This window comes from Neovison vison, chromosome 8 (assembly GCF_020171115.1).
Source record: "Neovison vison isolate M4711 chromosome 8, ASM_NN_V1, whole genome shotgun sequence".
Taxonomy (NCBI): Eukaryota; Metazoa; Chordata; class Mammalia; order Carnivora; family Mustelidae; genus Neogale; species Neogale vison.
In genome coordinates this window covers 17473696-17500370 of record NC_058098.1, presented here as the reverse complement: position 1 = coordinate 17500370, position 26675 = coordinate 17473696, and the positions used below count along the sequence as shown (strand labels likewise).

The 26675-nt window shown below is 45.0% G+C and overlaps 1 protein-coding gene and 1 non-coding gene across 5 annotated transcripts in view; one reads left to right on the top strand and one right to left on the bottom strand.

Annotated features, from left to right (window-relative positions):
• The window catches only part of PTPRT (protein tyrosine phosphatase receptor type T), an 804817-nt gene that overhangs the window by 90656 nt on the left and 687486 nt on the right, over positions 1-26675 (bottom strand). For 2 of the 4 annotated variants that reach the window (XM_044263018.1, XM_044263016.1), the window contains one exon: positions 14439-14629. In XM_044263018.1, the coding sequence (XP_044118953.1) occupies positions 14439-14629 (191 nt within the window). The remainder of the gene's footprint in view (positions 1-14438; positions 14630-26675) is intronic. The other 2 variants (XM_044263019.1, XM_044263017.1) reach the window with 1 other exon arrangement.
• Positions 4827-4964, top strand: LOC122916677. The gene has a single exon (XR_006386295.1). It is a non-coding gene; the product is annotated as a small nucleolar RNA SNORA43 (small nucleolar RNA).

Sequence of the window (26675 nt, the reverse complement as noted above, 5' to 3'; positions counted from 1 at the left end):
ATTAAATTTCATCAGACTCCCTGGGGATGGGACACAGGCTGTCCGCAGTGTTTAAACTCCCTGGTGGTTCTAATGCACAGCCACCCTTCTTGCAAATAATGAATTTACCTGGAGAAACACTCAGCCACGAGTCTCCTCACTGGTTTCTCTTGCTTTGGTCTTGTCCCCTCCAATCCATTCTCCACTGTAATCAGAGAGATCTTTCTAAAATGTGAATAGGACCCAGTTCCTCCCCTTGCCATTATCTTCAGGATAAATTCCAAAGTCTTCGATACAAGGTCCCTACATGCCCCTCCAGCCTCATTGCTTGCCCTTATGCAAATATTCTAAAGATAGGGAACCAAATGCAAGGCCACAGACCATCTCAGGTGTTCCAGACTTCCGAGACAGACTTTATATATGCTGTTCCCTCTGCCGGAAATTCTCTTCCACCTGAGTCTGCCTGGAAAGCTCCTCCATCCTTTAAAACCCATTTCAAGCATCTTCTGTTTCGTGAAGCCTCCATCCCTGCTACTCCTCCCAGCACTCCAGTTCCTCCCCAGCTAGTGGGTCACTTCTAATATCAGATGGACTCCTTTACATCTAATAATTTGGAAGTCCTGTCTCCCAACCTAATGATGGGCTACTCCAGGAAAAGGGCAGCTTCTTGTTCATGTCTCTACCTCTAGAGTCTGACACTGGCCTGTATTTCATATCTACCTGAATCCCCTTTGGAATAAATGAATGGAGTGGACAGATGGTTGAAAACATTAGTGGGTGAGGTGGTTTCTGTGCGTTCTCTTTAATCTCAGAGGTGTCAGCGATCTTAAAAATCGATTTTAAAAATTGGTTGTGTTCCCTTCCATGGTGACCTTCTGGGCAGTGGGAAGGCTGATCCCTAGCATCAGCTACTTGGATACACTCAGTGACAGAGAGATCACTACCTCATAATTCTTCCTGTCCACTTATGGACAGTTTGGATAGTATTTTGTTTCCTCTGCCTCCACGTACTTTGCCTTTGCCCTATGCCATGGGGGACCCACAGAATTAACATACACCTCTGTGCTGTGATACTGCAGAGATTTGATGAAGATCCCTGTCCACACTCGGAGTCCTTAAATGGCACAATTTGGGAGTCATCTCAACATCCAGGCCATAACCTTCAGGGTGCACCCAGCATGCCGATATCCTTTGAAAAATCTTAAGCTGAGCAAAGCAGTTGTGATAAGTGGCCCTTCTCTGGGAAACCACATGGGCCCCTGACCTAGCCCTGGGAGGCTCTCTGTGTCCCTCGGTGGGGCTGGGGGAGGAGGGGTGAGCCTGGGGGCCACGATGCTGTTGACCGAGGTAGAGGAGACAAGGCCTAACAGAGCCACCTCGGAGTGAGCAGTAATGACCCCCTAATTGGCAGACTTTGATCATATGTCCATTTCCCTTTTTAGGGAGCTGCAATGTAATAGGGGATAATCTCTTGAAGGAAAAAAAAATATATATGAAGGAGTAAAAGTATGAAAGGGAGACTCATCTCCATCTTCAAAGTGAGCCAGCCGAGGGCCATTATTTTTACATTAGTGGCTAGTTACAGTAGATTGACTAGGGAATGGCGGCGGTCATTAGGAGCTAATCACATTCTTTTCAAGCCAAAATTGCCATCTCATTATAATCATCCATTATCAATCTCTGCTTTCCTCTTCTCATTCTCTTCTCCCGAGAGTGCGCGCTCTATTTTTACACTCTTCTCTGAGTGTGGAAATGTTTCCTACTCTTCAACAGTGTTGCTTTTTCTAAGGCAATCATTTGGGGGATATCCCAGAGGATGCGTGTGGGTATGTCCTCCTCCCTGGAGGTCTGAGCTGTGGTGTTCACAGAATCCTCAAAAGTCAGACCTGGAAGGATCTTCTGAGAAAATTGTTGCCTCACTTTAGAGATCGGCAAAGTGAGGTCTAGAAACAGGAAATGACTTGCCTGAGCACACGAGTTGAGTGGATCCATCTTCCCTCCGCTCCTCTGCCCTTCTTCCCGCCCTCCCTCTCTCCCTCTGTTCCACAGCAACCATCTGGGTGCTACACGCCATTCTTGGGTTCTAGAAATAACAGCAACGAACGTGGCACCCAGGATCTAAGGAACTTAGTTCTAGTTGTGGGAAGGTGAAGACAATAAACGAACAGACAAGATATTTACTGTTTATAAACCAGCATATCCCAGCGCGTTCATGGCAATATACGAGGTGCCACTGTAGACAGTGCCTAGGAGCGAGGGACAGCTTCAGATAGAACGGACTGCATAGGGCATTTTTGAACAGGTGACATTTGAGAAAGAAAGCAGCAAGCCCTGACATCCAGCAGCTGGCCAAGCACTCACAGCCGGATGCTGGTGTCTTACTCTTGAGCATAAACAATTTCTCAGAATGCCAACATCAGAGGCTACTCTGAGGCCAAGATGGGGCAAGGCATAAAAATGACCACGGTGTGGTCCTAACTAAACAGACACAGTATGAATATTGTCCAAGCCAAGAAAAAAAAAAATATGACCAAAGTTCTACCTATCCTGGGTGGTAGGAGAGACGGCTGCTCCTCTGTCACTCACAGCTTTAGCCTCTGTCCAGCGTCCTCTTCTTAGAGCTAGGATTTATTAAGGTCCCGAATCTTACCACTGCCTCACAATGCCCAATCCCGAACAAAGCCCCGTATCCCCCAACACAGCCCACAGCCTCGGAGCCGTTTCTCATGTCCTCTTACTGAGATATCCTGCAGGATTTAAACCTGGCTTGCTCAACACCAGGTGTGTTCCTACGTGTGTCTTGTTAACACACTGGCGCTGAACACTGATCGTCGAGCAGAAGCCAGCCGTGGCAAAAGCAGGGGGAAGAACTATCTAGGGCTGAAGCAAGAGCAAGTGCAAAGACCCTGACATGGAATGAGCTTGGTGTGTTCTGGAGCTGGAAGGGGGGGTTGCTCTCTGGGATCTAGAGAATAGGAGCAAGCAAGTGACGCAGCATGTGGGTGGGGGAGGGAGTGGCGTGCAATGGTGGTCGATGAACCACCGCCATGAGTACGAGTTTTATTCTACACCAGTGACCATGCTCCGGACATGTTTCCAGATGAGGAGGCTGAGCCAGTCCCAACAGCGCGATAAGTGGCTCGGAGATCTTGTCTCATGAACCCTCCCTTCATCCCTGCTGCCAGGCTTCACAGACTTGAAGGTCAAATTCAGATCTGGTGCCTCCTAACCCTCCCTGTGACTGCGACCCTCCCGCTCACCCATCCAGCTTCGCTCCCAGCCACGGAGCTCCGTAAGCCAGACACTCCACCTACCTAGAGAGACCCCGGTGGGGGTCCTGGGCTTTGCAGGCCCTGCTGTGCTGAATCAGTCCAGAGGACTGTGGAAACTACCTCAGTTTCCCCACTTACTACTTTAGTTCCCTGCTCTAACCAGGAATGGCCCCTGATGTCTGGCTGGTTCCTTCAACCTATTGGCTTGGCTCTCCAGAGAGAGGAGGGTCCTTTCTGAAGCTGGCCATCTTTCGTTGCACACTCGTCTTTGCACCTAAGCCTCTTTCTGCTGTGCCCAAATAGTGAAATGTCAGAACACAGACCTCCCAGGAGCAACTCAGCTGCCACCCAAGGCAGGGAGTGCCCTGCCACTTCATTTCCCTGTGCACCGCCTATCCTTGGCAGATTCTGCCAGTTATGATGTTCCTCATATGGTTTGACTGTATCCTTGGAGATAATTGGGTAGGATATGCCCTGGGGTGCAGTAAAACCAGGCCCAAGGAATGCTGACCAGGCACTTCCTGGCTGCTGCCTCGGGGCACAGCTGATGGCCTACTTTCTCCATGAGCTGTCCAGACTGCCAGGATTTCCCCAACATGCCTGCCCACCACGGCATTCTCTGGCATACTCCGAAGGGTCTCCACCAGGAGGCACACTTTCCCCTGGGTCTTTCCTTTTTTTTTTTTTTTTAAATTTATCTATTTATTTATTTATTTTCAGCATAACAGCATTCATTATTTTTGCACCACACCCAGTGCTCCATGCAATCCATGTCCTCCATAATACCCACCACCTGGTTCCCCCAACCTCCCGCCCCCTGCCCCTTCAAACCCCTCAGATTGTTTTTCAGAGTCCATAGTCTCTCATGGTTCACCTCCCCTTCCAAATTCCCTCAACTCCCTTCTCCTCTCTAACTCCCCTTGTCCTCCATGCTATTTGTTATGTTCCACAAGTAAGTGAAACCATATGATAATTGACTCTCTCTGCTTGACTTATTTCACTCAGCAAAATCTCCTCCAGTCCCGTCCATGTTGCTACAAAAGTTGGGTATTCATCCTTTCTGATGGAGGCTTAATACTCCATAGTGTATATGGACCACATCTTCCTTATCCATTCGTCTGTTGAAGGGCATCTTGGTTCTTTCCAGTTTGGCAACCGTGGCCATTGCTGCTATAAACATTGGGGTACAGATGGCCTTTTTTTTCACAACATCTGTATCTTTGGGGTAAATACCCATAGTGCAATTGCAGGGTCATAGGGTAGCTCTATTTTTAATTTCTTGAGGAATCTCCACACTGTTCTCCAAAGTGGCTGCACCAACTTGCATTCCCACCAACAGTGTAAGAGGGTTCCCCTTTCTCCACATCCCCTCTTTCCTTCATTTTTGTCAGGAATGCCTCTTGTCCACCAGCGATGCCTAATGAGTCAGGGAAAAGGCAGGGCTTTGCAAAAGGCAGACAGACTAGAAGGGAATATTTCTCCATGAACTTTTCTGAGCATTAAGTCAATAATTGCCCTTCCCAGCCCTGCCACATTTCTGAGCCTGGCCTTCAGGCTGGGGGCGGGGGCACGGGGGGTGCAGTGGGGACCTGCCTGCGCCACAGATTCAGCTGCTCTGCTCCACCTGGGACGTGGAGGCAAAGAGGAAGTGGCTGTTTCTATGCTCAGCACTCAGAATAGTGAGCACTAAGAACGGTTTATAGCCTAACACACTAAAAAGAAAAAAATACACCCTTCAGGTTAGGGGTGGGGGAAGGGTTGACCCTGTGGGGCAGGGAGGGGAGTTTGTTGCCAGCTGAACTCTTATGCCTCTTGATGTTTACGTGACTCTATGCATTTGTGAAAACTTAGGGAACTGTACACCTCTGCCCCACCCCCCAGTCGGTTTGATGGCATGTGAACTTAAAACAATGAAAAGCAAATACACCTCATGGAGTTTGGTGATGATTCATGACTACCGGAAGCAACCACGGTAGGTTGCTACACCGTGTTGGGTGCTCAGGTGTTTGGAGTCTCGTCCTTCCCTGTCTTGCCTAAGGATGTGCTTACAGACACCCACAGCTTACTTCTGGAACTCACTCTCTGCCTCCCTTTCATCACAAACATCCAATTTACTGTCATAAGACCAAAGATGGGGGCTCTTTGCAGCATCCATTCTGGTTTGCCTTGGACCAAAGGGCTTCCCGGGGTTGTAGGATTTCATTTTAAAACTGGGACAATCCTGGACAAAACAGGACAAATCATTCACCCTAGGAACAGGTAAGATGGAGTATTCAAAGAATGAGAAAGTTTTGTGAAGTGTTGGAGGCTCAAGGTCTGGTCTCCATGGAGGTCCATGAGTTCAGTAAACACTAATATTTACTGAAGTCCGCTGCTGGCTGGTAGATGGGAAGGGCTGCCATGGACAGCTGTACTGGTTGTGCACAGTACAAGAGCCACACATCTGAGGCAGCATCATCTATTTGGTAGGCGTTCTGCATATATTATGAACAAGTATCTTGAGACATGTGCACCTTTCGCTCTTTCACCCTAAGGAACTGTGTGAGTTCCTGGTGGCCCCGCTGGCCCGGGAGGGCCCAAGCTTGCAACAATGTCTCTTTCTGCACTGAAAAGCCCATGCCTTAGGGATTATAAATGTGGATGGGGAAGGCAGGAGAGGATAACTAATGACATCTACTCAGAGTGGCATCAGGAGAGCAAATATTATTGCGACCATGTCACTAAATAGACGGTAATTTATGAGTTCTGCTGGGGAAGCCGAGTAGAAAATCAGATGGCAGCAGGATGGGGGTATTTGTCTGTGACAGGAGCGCTGATCAAAGCAGAAGAGTTGAGTGCGTGTCTGTGTGTAGAGTCCCAGAGCACCATTTAAAAAGCCCCCCATTAAAAGCTCAAGGTTTCTTTTAAAAAGAAATTTTACGACCATGGTTCTCAAATTTTGGTAGTCATTCAAATTTCTTAGGGAACTTGGTCAAATGCAGAGGACTGGGCCCTGTCCCATGTCAATGACCCTGTGTCCTAATGTTCTTTCCTGACTCTCCAGGTGATTCTGACACATGTCACAGTTTGGGAACCATTGTCTTAGGAGTAAGGTAAATGGGAGCAGCATATTTCTGGGGAAGAGTCAACTTAAATTTTAAGGCAAATACTCAGTGTCCCTACACAGACAGCCCAGAGATGTGGGATTCATTCTGCGTTGGTGTCTTTCTTTAAGAAATACTGCCTTTTCCTCTCCGTCAAGGAAATAAATAAAACCTAAAAGGGGGGAGCAGTCTGTTTCTCCCTCTGCCTCTCCTAGCTTATGGTTTCTCACTCTCTCTCTCTCAAGTAAATAAATAAAATCTTAAAAAAAAAATACTGCCCCCCCTTTTTTCCTGGATAGAACTATTCTTAATCACGAAGCCTTTTGCCAGCACACTGTAATTCAATGAAGTTGATATTTAGTATTCGTATATATTTTGCAGATGGTTGGTAGAAGAGAGAGGAGCAAGAATGTGCCCTGCCCTCATGAAGCCGACTGTCTCCTGGGGATGCTCATATGAGGGTACCTCTTTTCCTCCCAGCTCTGAACCCATGATCTGGGGGATCCCTGCATCCCACTCTAGACTACTGACTTATGGTCCCTTCCACACACTGCCTCTGTCTTTGTGCATGAGCTTCTGGGTGGCTGTCTCTGGGCTAACAGCTCTTTCTTGAAACAAAGTCAGCCAGAGTGAAGGGAGGGCTGTTACAAGCCAGGACTATTGGTCTTGTTAATTTCGTCCAGGAAAACTGGGCAAGGGGTGTAGAATTCCTCTTTATCTCCCAGCTGGTTTCATTTTTATTTCTCTTTTCATGGGCGGGCATCTTTGTTTCTCTTCCAAGAACTGGTTTGCAACATTTCATGTTTCCAAGCCCAGCAACTCATGCTTTTCCTCCCCCCACCCTCCTAGTTTTCTTCAACTCAGTGTCTCATCTTTTGTGAAGATTCTGATTGATCTTGGAAGTAATGACTGACAAAAAGCAAAAGAGAACACCACCCCGATCACCCCCCACATTGATCCTGGGCTGGCCTTACTCACCTGCTACAAAACATTTTAACTGGGGTTTGTTATCTAAGTACAAGCTGTGGTAAGACCATGATCTTCCTTTAAAGTAGGGACTTCATTTCCTTTGTTGAGCTTTCTGACTATCTCTGGGGCTCCAAACAGTGCAAGGTATACAGTAGGCACTCAGTGAGTGTTTCTAGCCAAATAAAATAGAAGCATACTGCAGAAGTCCACGCTCTGCAGTCAAATATTTCACAGGAGGTGCGGTGGGGACCCACGGATGGAAAAGTCTTGGCCAAGACCCCTCAGCATGTCAGGAACAGATCAAAAACCAAGTCTTAACTCTTGGTCAAGGGATTTTTCTCTGTTACCATCTGAAAATCACTCACTTGGTTATGGAGGCCTCTCATATCAAATGCAGAATATACTGTTTGTTCAGTTACAAAGAGAATTATAAGTAGAAAATAAAAATAAGCTCAAAAGAGAGCACTGAGTTAAGTCTCTCCTGCAAGAGCTTTTTCCTGCAAGAAAATCTCTCAAGTCCAAACCCACATGGTCTACTGATGTCTCTGGGCCACCCTCTGGAAAGGGCCCATTTTCTCCTTATTTTCAGCCATGGTGAGTGGAGTGAAATGAGCAGGTGGAGTCCATGTTTTCCTATTTTGGTCACCAGGAGTTCCCAGAGTTGGAGAACAGCCATGGTCTTCCCTTTTGTGGCTGGGGCACCTGCTGCTAATTCCCCAGGTCCCTCCCCGGAATCACCCTCATTTGAAAATTAAGGAGGGGGACCAGAATCTCTTTGGGGTCACCTGCCTGCGGGATGCTCTATGACTAATTTTATCAACCGAGAGAAAACGTTGTGGGAAAAGCAGAAGGTCTACCCTGCTTCTGCTCAGGTGGCTTTGAGCAGAGAAGGGAGCCCTGGGTTGTGCCGAAGCATCGATCTCCATGGTGATGCCCCATGTCAAGGCTGCCTGCCACTATCACCCACAGATGACTAGGGGAAACATGGCAACACTGGCTTTGTCCCCCAGCAGCCATGCGTGAGGCACGTCCATCCAGAGCTGGAGAATGAACAAATGTTTGCTCTCCATTAGGGCTGTGTGCTATTCCTCACAGCTGTTCCTTGTTGCCTTAAATAGTCTTAATGGGGCTGTAATAACCAGATCCCTTCTGGCCGCCCTACTGGGCTCATCATTCATTACGATGACAGACTGCCTGGATTGGACTGGGATGCAAATGCTTCCCATGGCAAAGTCACTACTTCCTGTTGTTTTGCATCTTCTCCGAGCCCGCTACTCCTCTGACCGTGATGATGCCTGGGCTTACCCGGCTCACAGACAACCCCTCTCTCCAGCCAACATCTCTGAGCATTTGCTGGCAGGCTAGGGTTTTTTGTTTTGTAACTGGGGAAGGTGGGAGAATCTGGGTTGGAAGAAACAGGACAGGGAGGAGGGAAGACGCTGCAGTCCAAGATCAGGGACGGAGGCCTCTTAGCTTCAATGTGGATGGGTTCCATTGCCTCTGGGAGGGGCTACCACATGTCCCCTGGCATCAGATGTGACCAGCAGTAAGTAGAGCAGGTGAGGTGAGGGGTCCGGAGGCACAGGCAGGGAATGCCCTGGGGACTCCATGGGTCACCTTAGACCAGTGTCCCTTAACCTTGAAAGTGCATTATAGTTACCAGGAGAGCTTAGAAAATACAGATCTCTGGATCCCACCTCCGGGAATTCTGATTTAATTGGTCTGAAGAACAACCTGGGCATTGGTGTTTTTAAAATTTCCCTACACAAGTCTAATGTGTGGCCGAGACTGAAAACCTCCAGGCCTCATATTTGTATGGGAGGTGCAGTTAATATGCCTTAGGTCTCCTTGAGTTCCTGGGAACTGAGGGCCAGGGGCCAGTCATGGTTGCTAGGACTTGAGATATAACTATATGCCGGGGGCCGGGGGTGGTGGTAGCCCCAGAAAGGGGTCCGGTAGAACTATCAATAGGAGGGAGATGCAGCTGGCCTAGAAAATTAGTTCTTACCTAGGCTCACAAAATTTGTGGGACATAAACATTTTCTAGATCACTTGGACCAATCCCTTTTCCCTCATTACATAAATATGGAAATGGAGGCCAAGAAAGGAGAATGACCACCCAAGGTCACCCAGATACTTAATGAAAGAGACAGGACTTGAATCCAGGCATTTTGACGATACACTCTGAACGATTCCTATGTGAATTCAAGTCATTGAACTTAAAATATATATATTGAGAGACTCAAGTTTACATGCCAAAGAGCGCGAGCTGATTTTATGTCTCTACATGAGAAAATGTGTGTGGGCTTGTCTGGGCTCTGAGCCCAGTCTCCTGGTTTGAGCAATTCCATCTTTTCCTTCAATTAGTGTCCCAGCCGCCTACTCACCTACCTGCCCCTGGTCTCCCTGCTCTGATCTATGCCAAACAATTATATCTAAAAGGCTAATTCAACTTAAAAAAAATGCTGCTCCCTTCCATGGTTTTGCATGACCCCTAGAATAGAATCCAAACTCCTTAGCCTGACAAGTGTCGCATTGCTTCCCTACCCCAGCCCACTCCTTCTGATAATTTCAGCCCTCTCTCCCTCCATGCTTCGTGCACCAAACATAGTTTTTGTACCAAACTGCTTCTGCTTCTTCTGGTTCTCTTCACTCAAACTGCCATGCATATCTCCACACCATACCTGGTCAAGTCCCTCTGCCCAGAACACCCTTCCTTGCTTTCTTCTGAATATTCCTATTTCTTAAGCTCTGGTTTAGACTTTATGTCTTCTGGAAAGCCGGTGGCCACCCATGCCGAGGCTAGGTTGAATGCATGCCACCAACCAAGGGCTCCCATAGCACTCTACTGTGACATTTTGCCAAGATATTAAAGTGATCAGTTTATATGCCTGTGTCTAAGAATAGGCTCAAATTCTCCCAGAAGGCAAGAGCTCTGTCTCTTCCCAGTTCCTAGACCCTAGTACAATGTCTACTCTATGGAGAGCACTTACACATTGAGCCGAAATTCCACAAGACTCAGTCCTTGGTTATCATCTCTGTTAGTACTCACTTGCTTCCTGACTTTGAACAGTCTTATGGTTTTAATGTTATCTATATGACAGTGAGTCCAGAAGTTTTCTCCCCAACTCGGGCTTCTTTCCCAAATTCCAGACTAATATATATCCAAGCACCTACTATCCATCTCCGCTATCAGGTCTAATAGACATCTCAAACTCAGTTCAAAATTGAACTCCCATTTGTTCCATTGGCCCCAAGTCTCTTCTCTCTGTGGCTTCCCCATCTCCATTAGGGACAGCCCCATCCTTCCAGTGTCTCAGATAACAGCCCTGGAGCCACTCTTGGTTCTTCTCTGTCTTTCACACGACATGCCAATGTATTAGGAAATCCTGTTGGTTCTACCACAACATATATCCACAATCCAACCATTTCTCACCACTTCCACTGCCTCACCTTTATCTCTCACCTGGGTTACTGCCATGGCCTCATGACTGGTCTCCCTGATTTTACTGTTGCCTTCCTATGTCTCTTCTCAACACAGTAGCTAGGAAGAGCATTTCAAAATAATGTCAGATGGTAATTTGTCTTCTCAAATTTCTGCAGTAGCTTTCCATTTCATTCAGAGTAAAAGCCAAAGTCCTTGCAAAGTCTTATAAGGCACTACATGGTCAGATCCCCCTTTATTTCTCCAATGTCATCTTCTATTACTCGACTCATGTCTATTAGTCTACCCTTGGCCTCCTTGTACTGCACTGATCTGGAACTTTCTACCTCTAGATTTCTTCTTCCATGTCTCTGCTTAAAGCTTATCTTTTAATTAAGAATGACCTTTCTACCCTATTTAATATTGGAACCCCACTTACTTTCTGTCCCTGGAATATACCATCTCCCTCCTTTGCTCTACTCTTTCTTTTTCCATGGTACGTGTGGGAGGCTGCATCATCCAAAGATTGTATTTGCTAATATCTCCTGTTCACAACTTCCTCTCTGTCCATTCAAAGAGAAGGTGTCTAATTCCACTTCTCTAGAATAGAGGCCATTATTACTTGCTTATGACCAATACAATGAGGTGGTAGTGATTCTTTATGATCTCCAAGTCTAGGTCACAAGGGATGATGTACTTTCTACTTTGGTCACTAAGAGGCTCACCTTTGAAGCTATGAGCTACCATGTAAAAAGTCCAACATCCTGAGGTTACCATGCTGTGAGGAAGTCCAGGTCTGTTCCTGCCAGCAATCCTACTAAGATCCCAGCAGACAGCCTGCAGCAATCACTGGATATGAAAGCAAAGACACTCTCTCATGATTTCAGCCCTAGCCCTAGAGCCTCCCCTGTCAAGATTTCAGACACCATATATATATATATATATATATATATATATATATATATATATATATATATATATATTTTTTTTTTTTTTAAGATTTACTTGAGAGACAGAGGGAGTACACGAGTGGGCATGAGTGGGAGGAGGGGCAGAGGGAGAGAGAGAATCTTGACCAGACTCCTCACTGAGCACAGTGACCCACTCCACACTTGACCCACTCCTCACTGGCTCGATCCCACGACCCCTGAGAGCATGACCTGAGCAGAAATCAAGAGTCAGACACGTAACTGACTGAGCCAGCCAGGTACCCCCGAGAGGTCAACTTGCATGTCAACTTGTCAAATCCATTCATTTCTATGGAAAAACAAAACAAAACAAAACAAAAACCTGAGCAGGAGAGACAGGCAAGAAAGAGCACATAGCATGTTGGTTTGATAGTAGAATTGGAGGCCGAGGAACCTTATGTCTACAAAGGAGCACAGTCTTCAAGCAGACCTGTGACTCATATACCCATTACATAGATTCCAGACATCATGGGAGCTTTGAGGACCAAAGCAATATCCAGCTAGAGTCTAGGAAAGGGGACAGGCACACTATGGAAAGCTTTCCATAAAATAACATTTCCCAATTCATCTCCAGTTAATCAGAAAATGTGTTAACTAGAAGCTAAACATCCCAGTTAACTGATTAATATAATCTGAACAGATTGAATGCAAGGTTCGTCTAGTTAGCGATGTTTCCGTCTGGGGACTAAATGATGGAAAAACAGGCACTGTTTTCTCTCTCACTATAAAAGTAGACCGTTTCCATGCCAGAAAGTTTGGAAAATGCAAAAAGGCACAAAAATAAATTTTAAAGATCAACCCAAATCCTATCACACAGGGACGGATACTTGCAAAAAAAGAAAAAAAAAAGATATCATTCTGGAAAGAAATTCACTAAAGGTGTCAAATGTGTTTGTATTTGTGTTTTCAAATGTTAGAACGCAGGTTCTAGAATAGTGTTTCTTGGTCTTTGACTATTTGTTCCTCTTTCTGATAAGTCATCTGCCTCCCTTAATGCTATGCAAACCTTAAAACAAATGAAATAGTAGGACTAATGACTTACTGAACCACCATGACACTAAAAGTGCCTTGCCAACAGCACACATTCTCCTGACTTTCACTCGCGAGGCAGATCTACATAGGTGTGCAGAAGCACGTGTGTGTAACACCTTCAGGGGCTGGGACTATTCAACAAAACCCCTAGGAAATAAGGCTCCGGGATGAAAGGTGAGGAGATCATCTCCTCCAACTATTATCCCAATTCTCCTCCAAAATTTGTAGACGGAGCCTATGAAAAAGGTCTTTAACTTGGACCATATTTGAAATTAAATGTACGTTCTCTTGAGCTGATCATTACTCACACCCATGGACATAAACATTTTTGTTCTCATACATGTGTCAAATACGCCCCCTGCCACCGTGTTTTATACGCTCATAAAGTTTTAGGACCAGACAGGTCCCTTAGAAATCGCCTTATCCAAACTCTCCATTCAACTAAAAAAGAATCTTAAAACGCAGGTAGCAAAATAATATCCTAATCTCACACAGTTTATTGTGTTGGAATCTGGCTGTCTGGACCCCCAATTTAGCACAATTTCATGACCTCACACAGCTTGTGAAATACTGCTTGGTAAGCTCTTTCTCAGAATATAGTCTGAGAGATAAACTTAGCCAGCATCATCAAGAATTCCAAATGTGTAGAGTCTGAGTCAATGCGTTCCCACTGCACACAGTGTAACTCAAGCAAGCATATTTGGGGCACATGCTGCATGTGAAAAAAAAAAAAACCACCCACAAAAAACTAGTACATATAACTCGGAGCCTGGCGTACAGTAGATGTTGGAAAGATATTTTGGGAAGAAAGGAGGAGAGGGAGAGAGAGAGAGGAAAAGGAGAATCAAAGAAAGAAAGGCTTGTTTTCAGAGCTGGCTTCTGGAGGAGGCTTGCAAAATTCCTCCAGGGGCATGAGGTCTTCTTTAGTTCAGGAAAACATCTTAATGAGTTTTTCCTCCTATTTTATTTTATTCTTTGCAAAAGGTGAGATCTAATGGACCAGGTCTCAAACAAAAGGAGGGAGACAGAGAAACTTGAGTTGTTCTGCATAATAGTGAGGGGAGTGCAGGAATTCTTTTCCAGGCTGCTGGGACAAAGGAAAAAAAAAAAAAAAAAAAAAGAAAATTTGAGGACACCACAAAGGACTTTTCAGAGGGACTGGACAGACATTGTGTCAGGAGATCAGAACCTCGGGAGGACTTCTTTTCAAGCATTTTCTGAACTTTGCTGCAAACCTTCTCTTATTCCCCAAGCTTCGGTAACAAGTTCTACTCACAAAGTCCTTTGCCTTAGCGATGCTCTGGGGAGGGAGGAAAGGGATGAGGAGGGGTGAGGAGAAGGTACAGAGAGAGGGGAGACAGCAGACACCAGAGGTGATACTGACTTGTGGGGGGTGTGGGATGGGTGTTGAGAACACAGCAGAAGCAAGGTAACAAGGCCAGAGGCGACTATGAGCAAGAAGGTCTCCCAGAAGTCACTGGCTTTTTTTTTTTTTTTTTTTAAACAGGTGGGATGGGGTTTGAGCCATCCTGTCTTCCTATGGCAGGAAGATATGAATGCAAAGTGATTCAGTAGGTCTGGGAGGGGACCGAGATGGTGTCTCTCCAGCATGCTCCTGAGTGATGCTGACACTCTGTTGGTCTGGGGACCAGACCTTGAGTAGCAAGGATTTAGCACCCATAAAACCTCTGCACGCCGCTTGGTTTCTTACCTCATATTCCTCCTTGAACCCGTAGCCCTGGCCTCTCTTCATCTGGGTGATGTGCTGGAGCAGGTCGGCCACCCGGATGGCAGGCTGGAACTGGTCCCGGGGATAGCTCATCTCCACGGGGTCGCAAGCCCGGTAGGGGTGAGTCTGGATGGTGAGGGTAGGCTGGGACAGCTCCCCACGGCTGCCATCTGCTTCAAAGAGAAGGAGGCAAAACATGCATCACCTATGAGAGTTTTGTCCTCTGTCCTCCCTGCTTCCCCCAGGGCAGGGGGCACTAGTTCAGGACTCAGGCGATCAGGAAGTTGCAGGAAGAACAGAGACATGCCGCTTCCCTCGCGTGGCTGTGGCTGTGGCTGTGGCGGTTGATTTAGAAAATCAAAAAGACAAACCAACCAAAGAACACAACAGCCCTTGGTTTGTTTCTATTCCAAGGGTGCGTATTGCGGAGCAGAGACAAAATTCCAGGTTGCTTATCATCCTCTGTCTGTCTCAGTCCTTGACAAGGGTGGTCTTGGCTAATCATGGCCAACCCCAGAACAAGTGAGAAGCCAGAAAGCTCTTTAGGAAATGAGGATGCCTGGAAATCATCTCTGGTGCCTGCCTGCAAGTAAGAAGAGTCACAGGTGTCTGGAGATCAGAGCCCCATGTCTGTTCCTGGTCCATTTGCCTCCATCCTTGAGAGGAACTGAAACCAGTCTTGGACCCCCAACTGATAGCAGGAACCCTCCTGACCCATTCAGCTGCTTTCTCTAGCTGTGGGCTCTGCAATAGTGATCACCTTCTGCCTGTGGTCTAGTTTCCCTATCACTTAACCCTCTTGATCCAGGAGTGTCAGTGAACCTTCTTGGCAGGTAAGGAAGCCCAAACCTCTTCCTTTAGTCCTGCCAGCTACTTCTCCCAGGCCTGGTCCTATGCCCCAACTCCTTTCTCAAGATCTGTACTCTGCTTCAAAATAATCTTCATGCCCACTGGACTGTTCTAACTACCCTCTGCTAGCTTGGCCATCCTGGAAAATAGCCTGCTGGGGCTAGATGTGAATTCCCCCATTCCCCTTGGACCAGAACAACCACATCCTTGCCCCACTGACTCCCTGGCAAGCATACACTGCTGGTCTTTCAGGGCTAGTCCGTCATTCTCACAACCATCTAGGCTTAGTTTCCCCCACCTCCTCCCAGAGACACAGACAGTCTACACCCTAGACCCTCCTGGTGTGGCATGCACAAGTAGAGAACTGTCCTATTTGATGCGACTCACCCCCGTATTTTCAGGATCCACAAAGTACCCCACTGAGCCCATGCCATGTTTACTCCGCAGGCTTTAGCATATGTTCCTGACTTTCTGCAACTCATCTTTTCAAAATTCATGTTTCCTTTAGCTTGTCTGTTGCTCATGTCACAATAATCCCCCAGACATTGATTCTGTGTGTAAAAGGGACATTTTCTTTGTGACAGGAAGAGCAAAACTGTTCCAAGCAAGGAAAGGACTGCTAACAGAAAGAGCTAGGTTACGTACAGGGGAGAAGGGCCCAGGTGAGATGTTAGCACAGCTTTCCTGACTGCCCAGAAGAAAAATACTCCTTACTTCTTCTCCTGGGATTGTAGGAAAGAGGTAGCACATCTTTACCCGCATTGTTTAAAAGTAGAGCTTTCAATTGAGATATCACCTTACACCAGTTAGAATGGCCAAAATTAACAAAACAGGAAACAACGTGTGTTGGAGAGGATGTGGAGAAAGGGGAACCCTCTTACACTGTTGGTGGGAATGCAAGTTGGTGCAGCCTCTTTGGAGAACAGTGTGGAGATTCCTCAAGAAATTAAAAATAGAGCTTCCCTATGACTCTGCAATTGCACTCCTGGGTATTTACCCCAAAGACACAGATGTCGTGAAAAGAAGGGCCATCTGTACCCCAATGTTTATAGCAGCAATGGCCACAGTCGCCAAACTATGGAAAGAATCAAGATGCCCTTCAGCGGATGAATGGATAAGGAAGATGTGGTCCATATACACTATGGAGTATTATGCCTCCATCAGAAAGGATGAATACCCAACTTTTTTTTTTTTAAAGATTTTATTTATTTATTTGACAGACAGAGATCACAAGTAGGCGGAGAGGCAGGCAGAGAGAGAGAGGAGGAAGCAGGCTCCCTGCTGAGCAGAGAGCCCGATGCGGGACTCGATCCCGGGACCCCAAGATCATGACCTGAGCCGAAGGCAGCGGCTTAACCCCTGAGCCACCCAGGTGCCCGAATACCCAACTTTTGTAGCAACATGGACGGGACTGGAAGAGATTATTCTGAGTGAAATAAGTCAAGCAGAGAGAGTCAATTATCATATGGTTTCACTTATTTGTGGAGCATAACAAATAGCATGGAGGACAAGGGGCGTTAGAGAGGAGTAGGGAATTTGGGTAAATTGGAAGGGGAGGTGAACCATGAGAGACTATGGACTCTGAAAAACAGTCTGAGGGGCTTGAAGTGGCGGGGGGGGTGGGAGGTTGGGGTACCAGGTGGTGGGTATTATAGAGGGCATGGCTTGCATGGAGCACTGGGTGTGGTGAAAAAATAATGAATAATGTTTTTCTGAAAATAAATAAATTGGAAAAAAAAATAAAAGTAGAGCTTTACAAACATGGGTGTGGCTACCCCTCTCCACCACACCCATGGGATCAGGAGTCAGATTTATTGGGAACTCACTCTCAACGTGCCAGGGACTATGGTAGGCACTGGCAATGCACAGCACACAGATTTCACCCTCACGACTTGATCGTCTGGTACAGCAGACCGACCAGAAGAACCATCTGAAGCAGGAGAACAGAAGCTGGAGAAGCCCAGCACATCGAGGGAAGAGCAAGGAGGCTGGGATGGAGAGAAGGTGGTGGGTGGAAATGTGAAGGGGCAAAGCTGTAAGAGATGATGAAAGGTAGCCCAAGGAGGCAGCAAATGGGTGAGAATCTCCAAGCCAGTGGGAAGCTGCTGAAGGCTTTTAAGAATTCCTCTCTTTAAAGAAACAATATAAATACATTCTTTGCAGGTGTCCCAGCTGGCATAAGTATGAGGCCTCCTTCCAGGGACCATCACTCCTGTGATGCTCTGGTGGGCCTGGGATGGAGAAGGGGCACTTGAGCTTGCTTCTCTAAATGCTGTATTTCACGATCCCCCGGACAGCTGGAGCTGGAGTTGGTGCCCAGAGCCCTGTAAGTGTCTCCCACTTAAATCACCAGCGCATATGGGGACAGATGTCTTTGGACACCCATGGTCTCCCAAAGGTCCTGGGGGTGTGGACTGCCCAGGAGGCTGGCTCCCTGGCAGAGAAAGGCATCTTCGGAATGGGCACCTGGCAAATTCTGTAGGATGCCAAATGTTCCCCAAACCAATATGGATATTTTCCCTAAACACATTGCTAGACAGACTGTAAACTTGGTGTCAGCAAAACCAACACTGGAATGGAAAACAAATGCATTTGAAATTTAACAACTTGTATCGCTGTAACATTTGTAATAATGTCAACGCCAGTGCTAATGATGCTATGAACACTCAGAACCAAGGGGCTTTCAAGGTTTATTAATTCAGCTAGGTTGCACTCCCTTTTCCAATGTATCTTACCTCACCTATTCCCTTATTAACCTCCGATAATGCAGAAGTGATGCCTTTTATCACACCCCATTTCACCAGACGCACTATACTTAATTTCCCATCATTAGGTTTAATGAAAACCCAATTTCACAACTCACTTCTCTCAGGAACCTACAAGTAATGCTACGTTTTTATCAGCCCCAATTAAAAAACGTTATGATGTTCCTATTCGAGAGGGAGCCTTAAAAGTAATGTGCGATTCGGCTGCTAATTCAACAAGGGCGCTAGAATTCACATGCTGCTCATAAAATGTAACTCAAACCAGCTGGCCCAGGGAGAGAACACTGCTCATTTTTCTCCTCACCAGACCCTTAATTTTCATGCCATTTCAACTTCCCATGCATGGGTCTTGCGTGTTTATTTATTACATAATCATATTTGGGGGGTCTTCTGCACCTTTTCTATACCTGTTGCCTAAAGCCTGTGAATTCCCCTGGAACTCCTGTGGCTGCCTGTCAGGGGATGGTGGGTGATGCATATGAGATCCCGCGTCACCACTGTCCCTCTACCAGTTCCCTTCCCGTCTGGACTTGACTTTTCTATTTTTTTTTTTTTTAATTCCCCCTGCTACCAGCCATTATTGATCTCCCTCCAGCTCCAGCCACATATTTCCAATTACTTGCTAGGAACTACCACTCCGACTGGTTAACAAATATTTACTGAGAACCTACATTGTGCAAAGCATGGTGTTAGACACCGCGTACATACAGGAAGGTGGAGGAAAGTGTGTTCAGAGGGAGATAAGCACCCCAGAGCCCTTGCAGGAAAGAAGAGATAAGGTGTGCATAAACAAGTCTAACAGAGGTGGGAAGGGACAGGTGCCCAGGAGATGGGGGGGTGATGTGCCGCAGAGCCGGGAACCCCAGAAATGTTTCTCAAGCTTTAGGCTCTCACACCCCACCTCTGTGGTTTTTGCCACAACTATGTACAACCTGCATCAGCTCTGTCTGATAGAACTTCCCACAATGATGGAAATGGTCCATATTTGTACGGTGCAGTATGATAGCCACTAACCCCAGGTGTCTCCTGAGCATGTCACTGAGGCTAATGTGACCGAGGAACTGAATTTTAAGTTCTGTTTCATTTTAATTCATTTCAATTTAAATATCCACATGTGGCTTATGGCTACTGTATTGGGCAGCATAGATTTAGAGAAAGAAAAAGGGAAATAGCACTTGAGTCACACAATAGGGCAGAGGTCTATTGGAGGCCCATGGAAATATAACGCAAGCCATATAAGTAATTTAAAATATATTTTTTAAAAATTTAAACTCAATTAGCCATCATTAGTTTCAGATGTACTGTTCAAGAATTTATCAGTTGTATATAACACCCAGTACTCATCACATCATCTTCCCTCCTTAATGTCTGTTACCCAATTACCCCATCCCCCCCACCCACCTCCCCTCCAGTAACCCTCAGCTGACCTCGGCCGCAGCCACTTCTTGCTAGACATGTCTCCAAAGGCAAGGGAAACAAAAGCAAAAATGAACTATTGGGACCTCATCAAGATAAAAAGCTTCTCCACGGCAAAAGAAACAGTCAATAAAACTAAAAGGCAACCTACAGGATGGGAGAAGATATTTGCAAATGACATATCAGATAAAGGGCTAGTATCCAAGATCTATAAAGAACTTATCAAACTCAACACCCCAAAAATTCAAATGATCCAGTCAAGAAATGGACAGAAGACATGAAGAGACATTTCCCCAGAGAAGACATGCAAATGGCCAAGAGACACATGAAAATACGCTCCATGTCACTTGGCATCAGGGAAATACAAATAACATTTTCTTATAGCAATAAAGTAAGGTAAAAGGGATAAGTGAAATTAATTTCAATAATACATTTTATTTGATCCAATACATGAAAGAGTATTTCAACATAGAGTCACTATAAAATTACTAATGACATATTTTACTCTCTCTTTTTTAAAGATTTTATTTATTTATTTGAGAGCGCATAAGAGGGGAGAGGTCAGAGGGAGAAGCAGACTCCCCACTGAGCAGGGAGCCCGATGCAGAACTCAATTCCAGGACTCCAGGATCATGATCTGAGCTGAAGGCAGTTGCTTAACACCTGAGCCATCCCAGCATCCCTATTTAGCACTATTCATGCTAGGGCTTTGAAATCCAATGTGCATTTTGCACTTACTTTAGTGTAGTCTCATTTCATTTCAGACTAGCCATATTTCCAGGGCTCAACACCGACAGGGGACTGGTGGAAGGTGCAGGTGGACATAGACTTATCCAGAGCCAAGTCAAGTGCCAAAGAGAGCTGATTTAGAGTTACAGTGAATGTCAAAGACACCGATCTAGTGGAAGGCAGCTCTTGCACAGCACTGCCCAATAGGGTGTTTTACGATGATGGACGTGTTCTACCTTTGCACTGTTCAAGGTGGTAGCCCCTAGCCCGTTGTGGCTATTGAGCAACAGAAATGTGGCTTGTGTGACTCAGGAACTGAGTTCTTACTTTACCTTAATTTCAGTTTAAGTTTAAATAGCCACACATGGTCCATAGCTGTAATACCAAAGAGTGCACATCTATACGAGTATGTCTTAAATTTTTTACAAACCAACGTCCTACATTTTTAAGCTTTATTTCATTATGAATGATAATAAAACATAAAATCATGGGTGCAATATGCCAGTTTTCACTAAAACATTTACCTAACAATTTTAAAAACAGCCTGGCCACGTGCTGTGAGGTGAGCATGACCTTGGTCAAGAGACGACTATGTCTGAGCTCAGGGTCTTCATCTATAACATAGGGAAGGTCAGTGTGAAAGATCTGAAGAGAGACCGCCCGCAAGCATGTGGACAATGCCTGGCTTCTGTTAAGTCGTGAAGAAACATTAGCTGCTCTGATGTTGGACAAGCTCTGCTGTTCGGCATTAGAGAATCTCAGACCAGCGAGGCATCTGGGGAGTCTTTTAGGGCTTCTGTCCTTCTTTCCTTCATGACACACTCCATGGTCATCTAAATATCTTATTCCATTCCTGCTGCTACTGCCCTAGTTCAAGTCCCCATGACATGACTATTCCAATCAGGTTCCTCACGGGTCTTTCTGCATCCATGGTTCTTTCTACACAGCTTTGATTAAGTCATTCATCTTAGCAGAAGCCTCTGCTGCGTCCAGACAGAATTTCTTCACTAGCCAACCAAATTCCTATAGTCTCTATTTCTCATTTCATCCATCACAACTCCTCTCTATCCATGTGGCCATTAGGGCAGGAGAGCATGAAGAGTGTTGGGGTAAGTATCTGGAGACTGCTCGCTGAAAGGGGAGAGTCTAAGCCTGGAGAGAGAGCTTGAGGTAGGAATGAGGCTGGCTTACTGCCTCGGAGTGGAGACGTGATTAGCACAAACACAGTGGGTGCTGTGGCAATGGCAGATGTCAGGGTCAAAACACAGAATATGAAGACAAAATCTGGCTTCAAATATGGGCCTCACAACTTTCTAGCTATGGGATGTCAGATAAGTTACTAAGATCTTTATTTGTAATTGGCATTAGAGATGGCGATGACCATCAACATCATCTAAGAAGGTCGCTGTAGCTATGAAATGGGATACATTGGAAGAAGTCTCAAGGTAGCACCTTGCCAGCAGACAATGCCTCAACCGCACCATTCCTACCAAGTATCAGTAAAGCCTCAAGAAAATAAACTTGTAATAGCACTGAAATCTAAGTCTGTGAGCCAGCCTAGCATCAGAATTTGGGAGGACTATCCATTAATCATGTCAGTATCACACTGCCTATGTGCATAAAGATGAACACTTCATTTTGTCAAAATTTCTTAAAAATCTCTGAAATTGTATAAAATCACCTTTCGCCTGATTCAACATAGGGGAATTTTCCCTCTAGAGTTGAAAGAGATTGCAGTTTCTTTGGTGAAGCTTCAGATGAAGTAGTTGGCTTGTGTTCAGGAGCCCTGTTTTAAGAAAAATGTATTCTGTAGTTCCAAATTCTGGACTTCAACTAGGAAAAGTGTATAGACTTGTGACCCCAGAGGCACAGTAGATCCACACCCCCATTTCATAGCCACTCGGGATGTGCTCTCACTCGATGGAATGGTAGATTAACTAAACTTCTCTTCAAACATGAACCTTACAAATAGTCATAACCCTTCCAGGCATGGCACCTGGCAACCACTGCTCTGTTTTCTGTGGTAACAGTTGCTTTTTCTGGAATGTAAATGTATATGTAATCATACAGCATACAGTGTTTTATGACTGTGTTTTTTTCACTTAGCAGGAGGCTTCTGAGGCTTTTCCATGTTGCAAATAGCAGTAATTTATTCTGATTGCTACATTTCCTCACCAACACTTGTTTGGTAAGGTTTTATTAATTTTAGGTAAACTTTATTAACTTTAGGCATTCTAGTGGTTGTATAGTAGGATCTCATTGTCATTTAAATATGTGTATTTTATGTACCAGTTTGACATTTGTTTTCTTTCTTTGGGTGAGGAGTCTGTTCAAATCTTCTGCCCATTTGTTTTTTTTTTTTTTTAAATTGGGCTATTTTATTATTGAATTGTAATCATGATATAGGCCCTTTATCATATATATTTTTTGGAAGTCCCTTACTCCCAGTCTGAGGCTCTCCTTTTTATTTTCTTAATAGTGCCTTTTGATGAGACAGGAATCCATCAAAATCCTAGAGGAGAACATAGGCAGTAACCTTTTCAACATCAGCCAAGCAACTTCTTTCAAGACAAGTCTCCAAAGGCAAAGGAAACAAAAGTGAAAATGAACTTTTGGGACTTCATCAAGATAAAAAGCTTCTGCACAGCAAAGGAAACAGTCAACAAAACAAAGAGGCAGCCCACGGAATGGGAGAAGATATTTGCAAATGACACTACAGACAAAGGGCTGATATCTAAGATCTATAAAGAACTCTTCAAACGCAACACACACAAAACAGATAATCACATCAAAAAATGGGCAAAAGTCAGGAACAGACACTTCTCCAAAGAAGACATACAAATGGCTAACAGACACATGAAAAAATGTTCATCATCATTAGCCATCAGGGAGATTCAAATCAAAACCACATTGAGATACCCTCTTATACCAGTTAGAATGGTCAAAATTAACAAGACATGTGTTGGAGAGGATGTGGAGAAAGGGGAACCCTCTTACACTGTTGGTGGGAATGCAAGTTGGTGCAGTCACTTTGGAAAACAGTGTGGAGATTCCTTAAGAAATTAAAAATAGAGCTTCCCTATGACCCCACAATTGCGCTACTGAGTATTTACCCCAAAGATACAGATGTAGTGAAAAGAAGGGTCATCTGTACCCCAGTGTTCACAGCAGCAATGGCCACAGCCATCAAACTGTGGAAAGAACCAAGATGCCGTTCAATAGACAAATGGATAAAGAAGATGTGGTCCATATCTACTATGGAGTATTATGCCTCCATCAGAAAGAATGAATACCCAACTTTTGTATCAACATGGAAGAGACTGGAAGAGATTATGCTGAGTGGAAGAGTCAAGCAGAGAGAGTCAATTATCACATGGTTTCACTTACTTGTGGAGCATAAGGAATAACACAGAGGACATTAGGAGAAGGAGAGGAAAAGTGAATTGGGGGAAATCGGAGGGGGAGACAAACCATGAGAGACTGTGGCCTCTGAGAAACAAACTGAGGGTTTTGGAGGGGAAGGGGGTGGGGGGTTGGGTGAGCCTGGTGGTGGGTATCATGGAGGGCATGTATTGCATGGAGCACTGGGTGTGGGGCATAAACAATGAATTCTGCAACTGAAAAGAAATTTAAAAAATTCTTTAATTAAAAAAAGAAAAAGTTTTATTTTTGATAATTCAAATTTATCAATTATCTGCTTTTATGGTTTGTTATTTATTTATTTGTTTGTTTGTTTGTTTGTTTATTTATTTATTTATTTTGTCTTGTCTGAGAAATCTCTGCCTAACTCAAGGCCACAAATATTTTCTCCTGTATTTTCTTCTACCTTCTCTCTCTTAATTCTAACCAAATGCATAGGGTTGAACTTGTAAAACTAATAGTAAGTACAAGGCTGCCCCACTGTGCCACATTTTGCCGAGCTGAAATGGACATTATATACTTAGCAACTGACACTGATACACTTAGTTACCTGAAGTAACACTAGTATGAAGGATAGAAAATAAATGCTTCACCTTTTTCTAATTTCCTTTTCTGGGCTCGAAGAATCAAAGACTAAGCCATCAAATATGGGGGGGTTGGGCACCTCTGAGCCCTTTCTTCTCCTCAATCACATTCACAATGGTCTCTGATGTGGCAAAGACAAAAGAAGGAGGATAAAGACCTTGATATCCCAGGAAGCAGATTTAGTATTGGGAAACCAAACTGGGAGAGGAACAGTCATGGGGAAGGTGACTTCTGGATTCACTGGCTCCTTCTGATAGAGATCAATCCTCCTCTTTGTGGGGAGAACATGAATTCGTCCTCCACAGTGGTCATATCAGATGGAGGGATGGTGTCAGACAGTCTGCAGAGGGATGGGGCCTCCAAACATCAATTACTCCTCCTGCCTAACCCACAGGAAAAGGGTTCTCACTATTGGGATAGTGAGGACAACCATGAGAATCTGCCTGTTCTGTTTGTAGCAGACACCAGTCCTGGAGAGATCTCTCCTCCTTTTTTTAAAGGTAAGTAAGCAGAAACAAAACAACATGGTCTTAGAACAATTTACCATATTTAAAATAAGGAGAATGACACTCTGAAGGCTGAGAAAAACATAGTTTTCAAAAGCGAAAAAGCAGCTAGTTTTGACTATTTCCCTAACCACCATCTCCTACCTTCTTCCTTTCCAGCAAAGCCCTCAAATTAGTTTAGGTGTCCACACATTTTCCATGTGACTCAGGTGGATGACCCTATTCCCAGATCTAGGAGTAAATCCTGATGTCCTTAAGCCAATCAGGTGCTCTTAACCTCTTTGCCAATTTAAAAAAAAATCTTAGTGAGATAGGAGGGGCTTTCTATTAAGAGACTTCTCAGAGAGTTCTCTTACTTCTAAGGTTATTGCGGTGGCCCCTCTCTCCCATTGGACATTATACCATTTGTGGGTTTGATGCTTGGACTTGCTAAAGCAATCCTATATCCATGAGGACAGTCAGGCTATAGGCAATGCCAACACGACATGGCAAAGTGGGGAGCTTGTCAGGACTTAATGACACTCTCGGGCATCTCATTCAACCAACCCTGCTCGAACCCTTGCCTTCCAGTTCTGTGAGCGAACACAACGATTTGTTGTTTAAACCAATTTGTTCTTGTTCTCCCCCCCCCCCCGCCATTACTGGTATCTCCGCCTACACATCAGTAAACAGAAATGCATTTTAGATTGCATGCATTTTGTTGGAAACAAAATTCAAGAAAACACAGAAGAGTAAGGGATGCAAAAGACGAATGAGAACAGATTTTTCAAAATGTGGATCAAGAAGCAACTAGGAAAAAACCTCGCTGGGTGAGGAAAGGGAAGATTGTAGGGAAAGCAGAAAGCAAGAAGCATTATTAAAGTGGACACTGAAGTCTGTAATGAGAATACGCAACAGGCAGAGACCGGAAGTGAAACCTGAGAACTAGGAGGCCTCCATGTCCTGTGTGCCTATCTGCTCCTGCGCGCTCATGTGTTCAGGCACCAAAAAGTCATTTTCCGAGAACAGAAAACAGGCACAGAAAAGACAGATTACTGATGTTACTAGAGAAGAGAGCAGAATAAACGACACAGAAGCTATAATAAAGGATATTTGTAAAAACAGCTCTTTGGCAGAATAAAAACCACAGTCTTCAAATGTAAAAAGTTCTCTGTGTACAACTTAAGAACTGAACAAATTTCCTGATGCTTCTGCTTAAATACTATGGATGAAGAAGCACTTAGATAAACATCTAGGCTGGAAAAAAAATGGTTATCTAGAAAGGAAAAAAAACTATGCTAACTCTATGTTCTGTTGCCCAAATTGAAATGCCAGAAAGTAACCGAAGAAAATTTCTTGAGGGATAAACCCCCCGAATTGTACATGGACATAAGTTGTTTCTTCATTTGCGAGGCTCCAGGAGACATTCCAGGCTACTCAAAGATTCAGAAAGTACACCTGCGCTGATTCTTTTCCAGAGGCTTAAGAAGGTGGAGAAATAAGGTGAGGGGAGTAAAAACCTTGTGATATTGAAGGAAATCATGCTATAAGATAATGGATTCCTTCAACACCGAAGCCAGTTAAACACAGATAGGATCAGAAAAACCAAAACAGATATGAATAAAAAAGGATGAGCTACAAAAAAGAATTCTTTTTTTTTTTAAAAGATTTTATTTATTTATTTGACAGAGAGAGATCACAAGTAGGCAGAGAGGCAGGCAGAGAGAGAGGAAGGGAAGCAGGACCCCTGCCGAGCAGGGAGCCCGATGCGGGACTCGATCCCAGGACCCTGAGATCATGACCTGAGCCGAAGGCAGCGGCTTAACCCACTGAGCCACCCAGGCGCCCTACGAAAAAGAATTCTTAAAGAGAACATTGGTTTAAAAAGTCTGATATAAAAATTCTTGGCAGGGCGCCTGGGTGGCTCAGTGGGTTAAGCCGCTGCCTTCGGCTCAGGTCATGATCTCAGG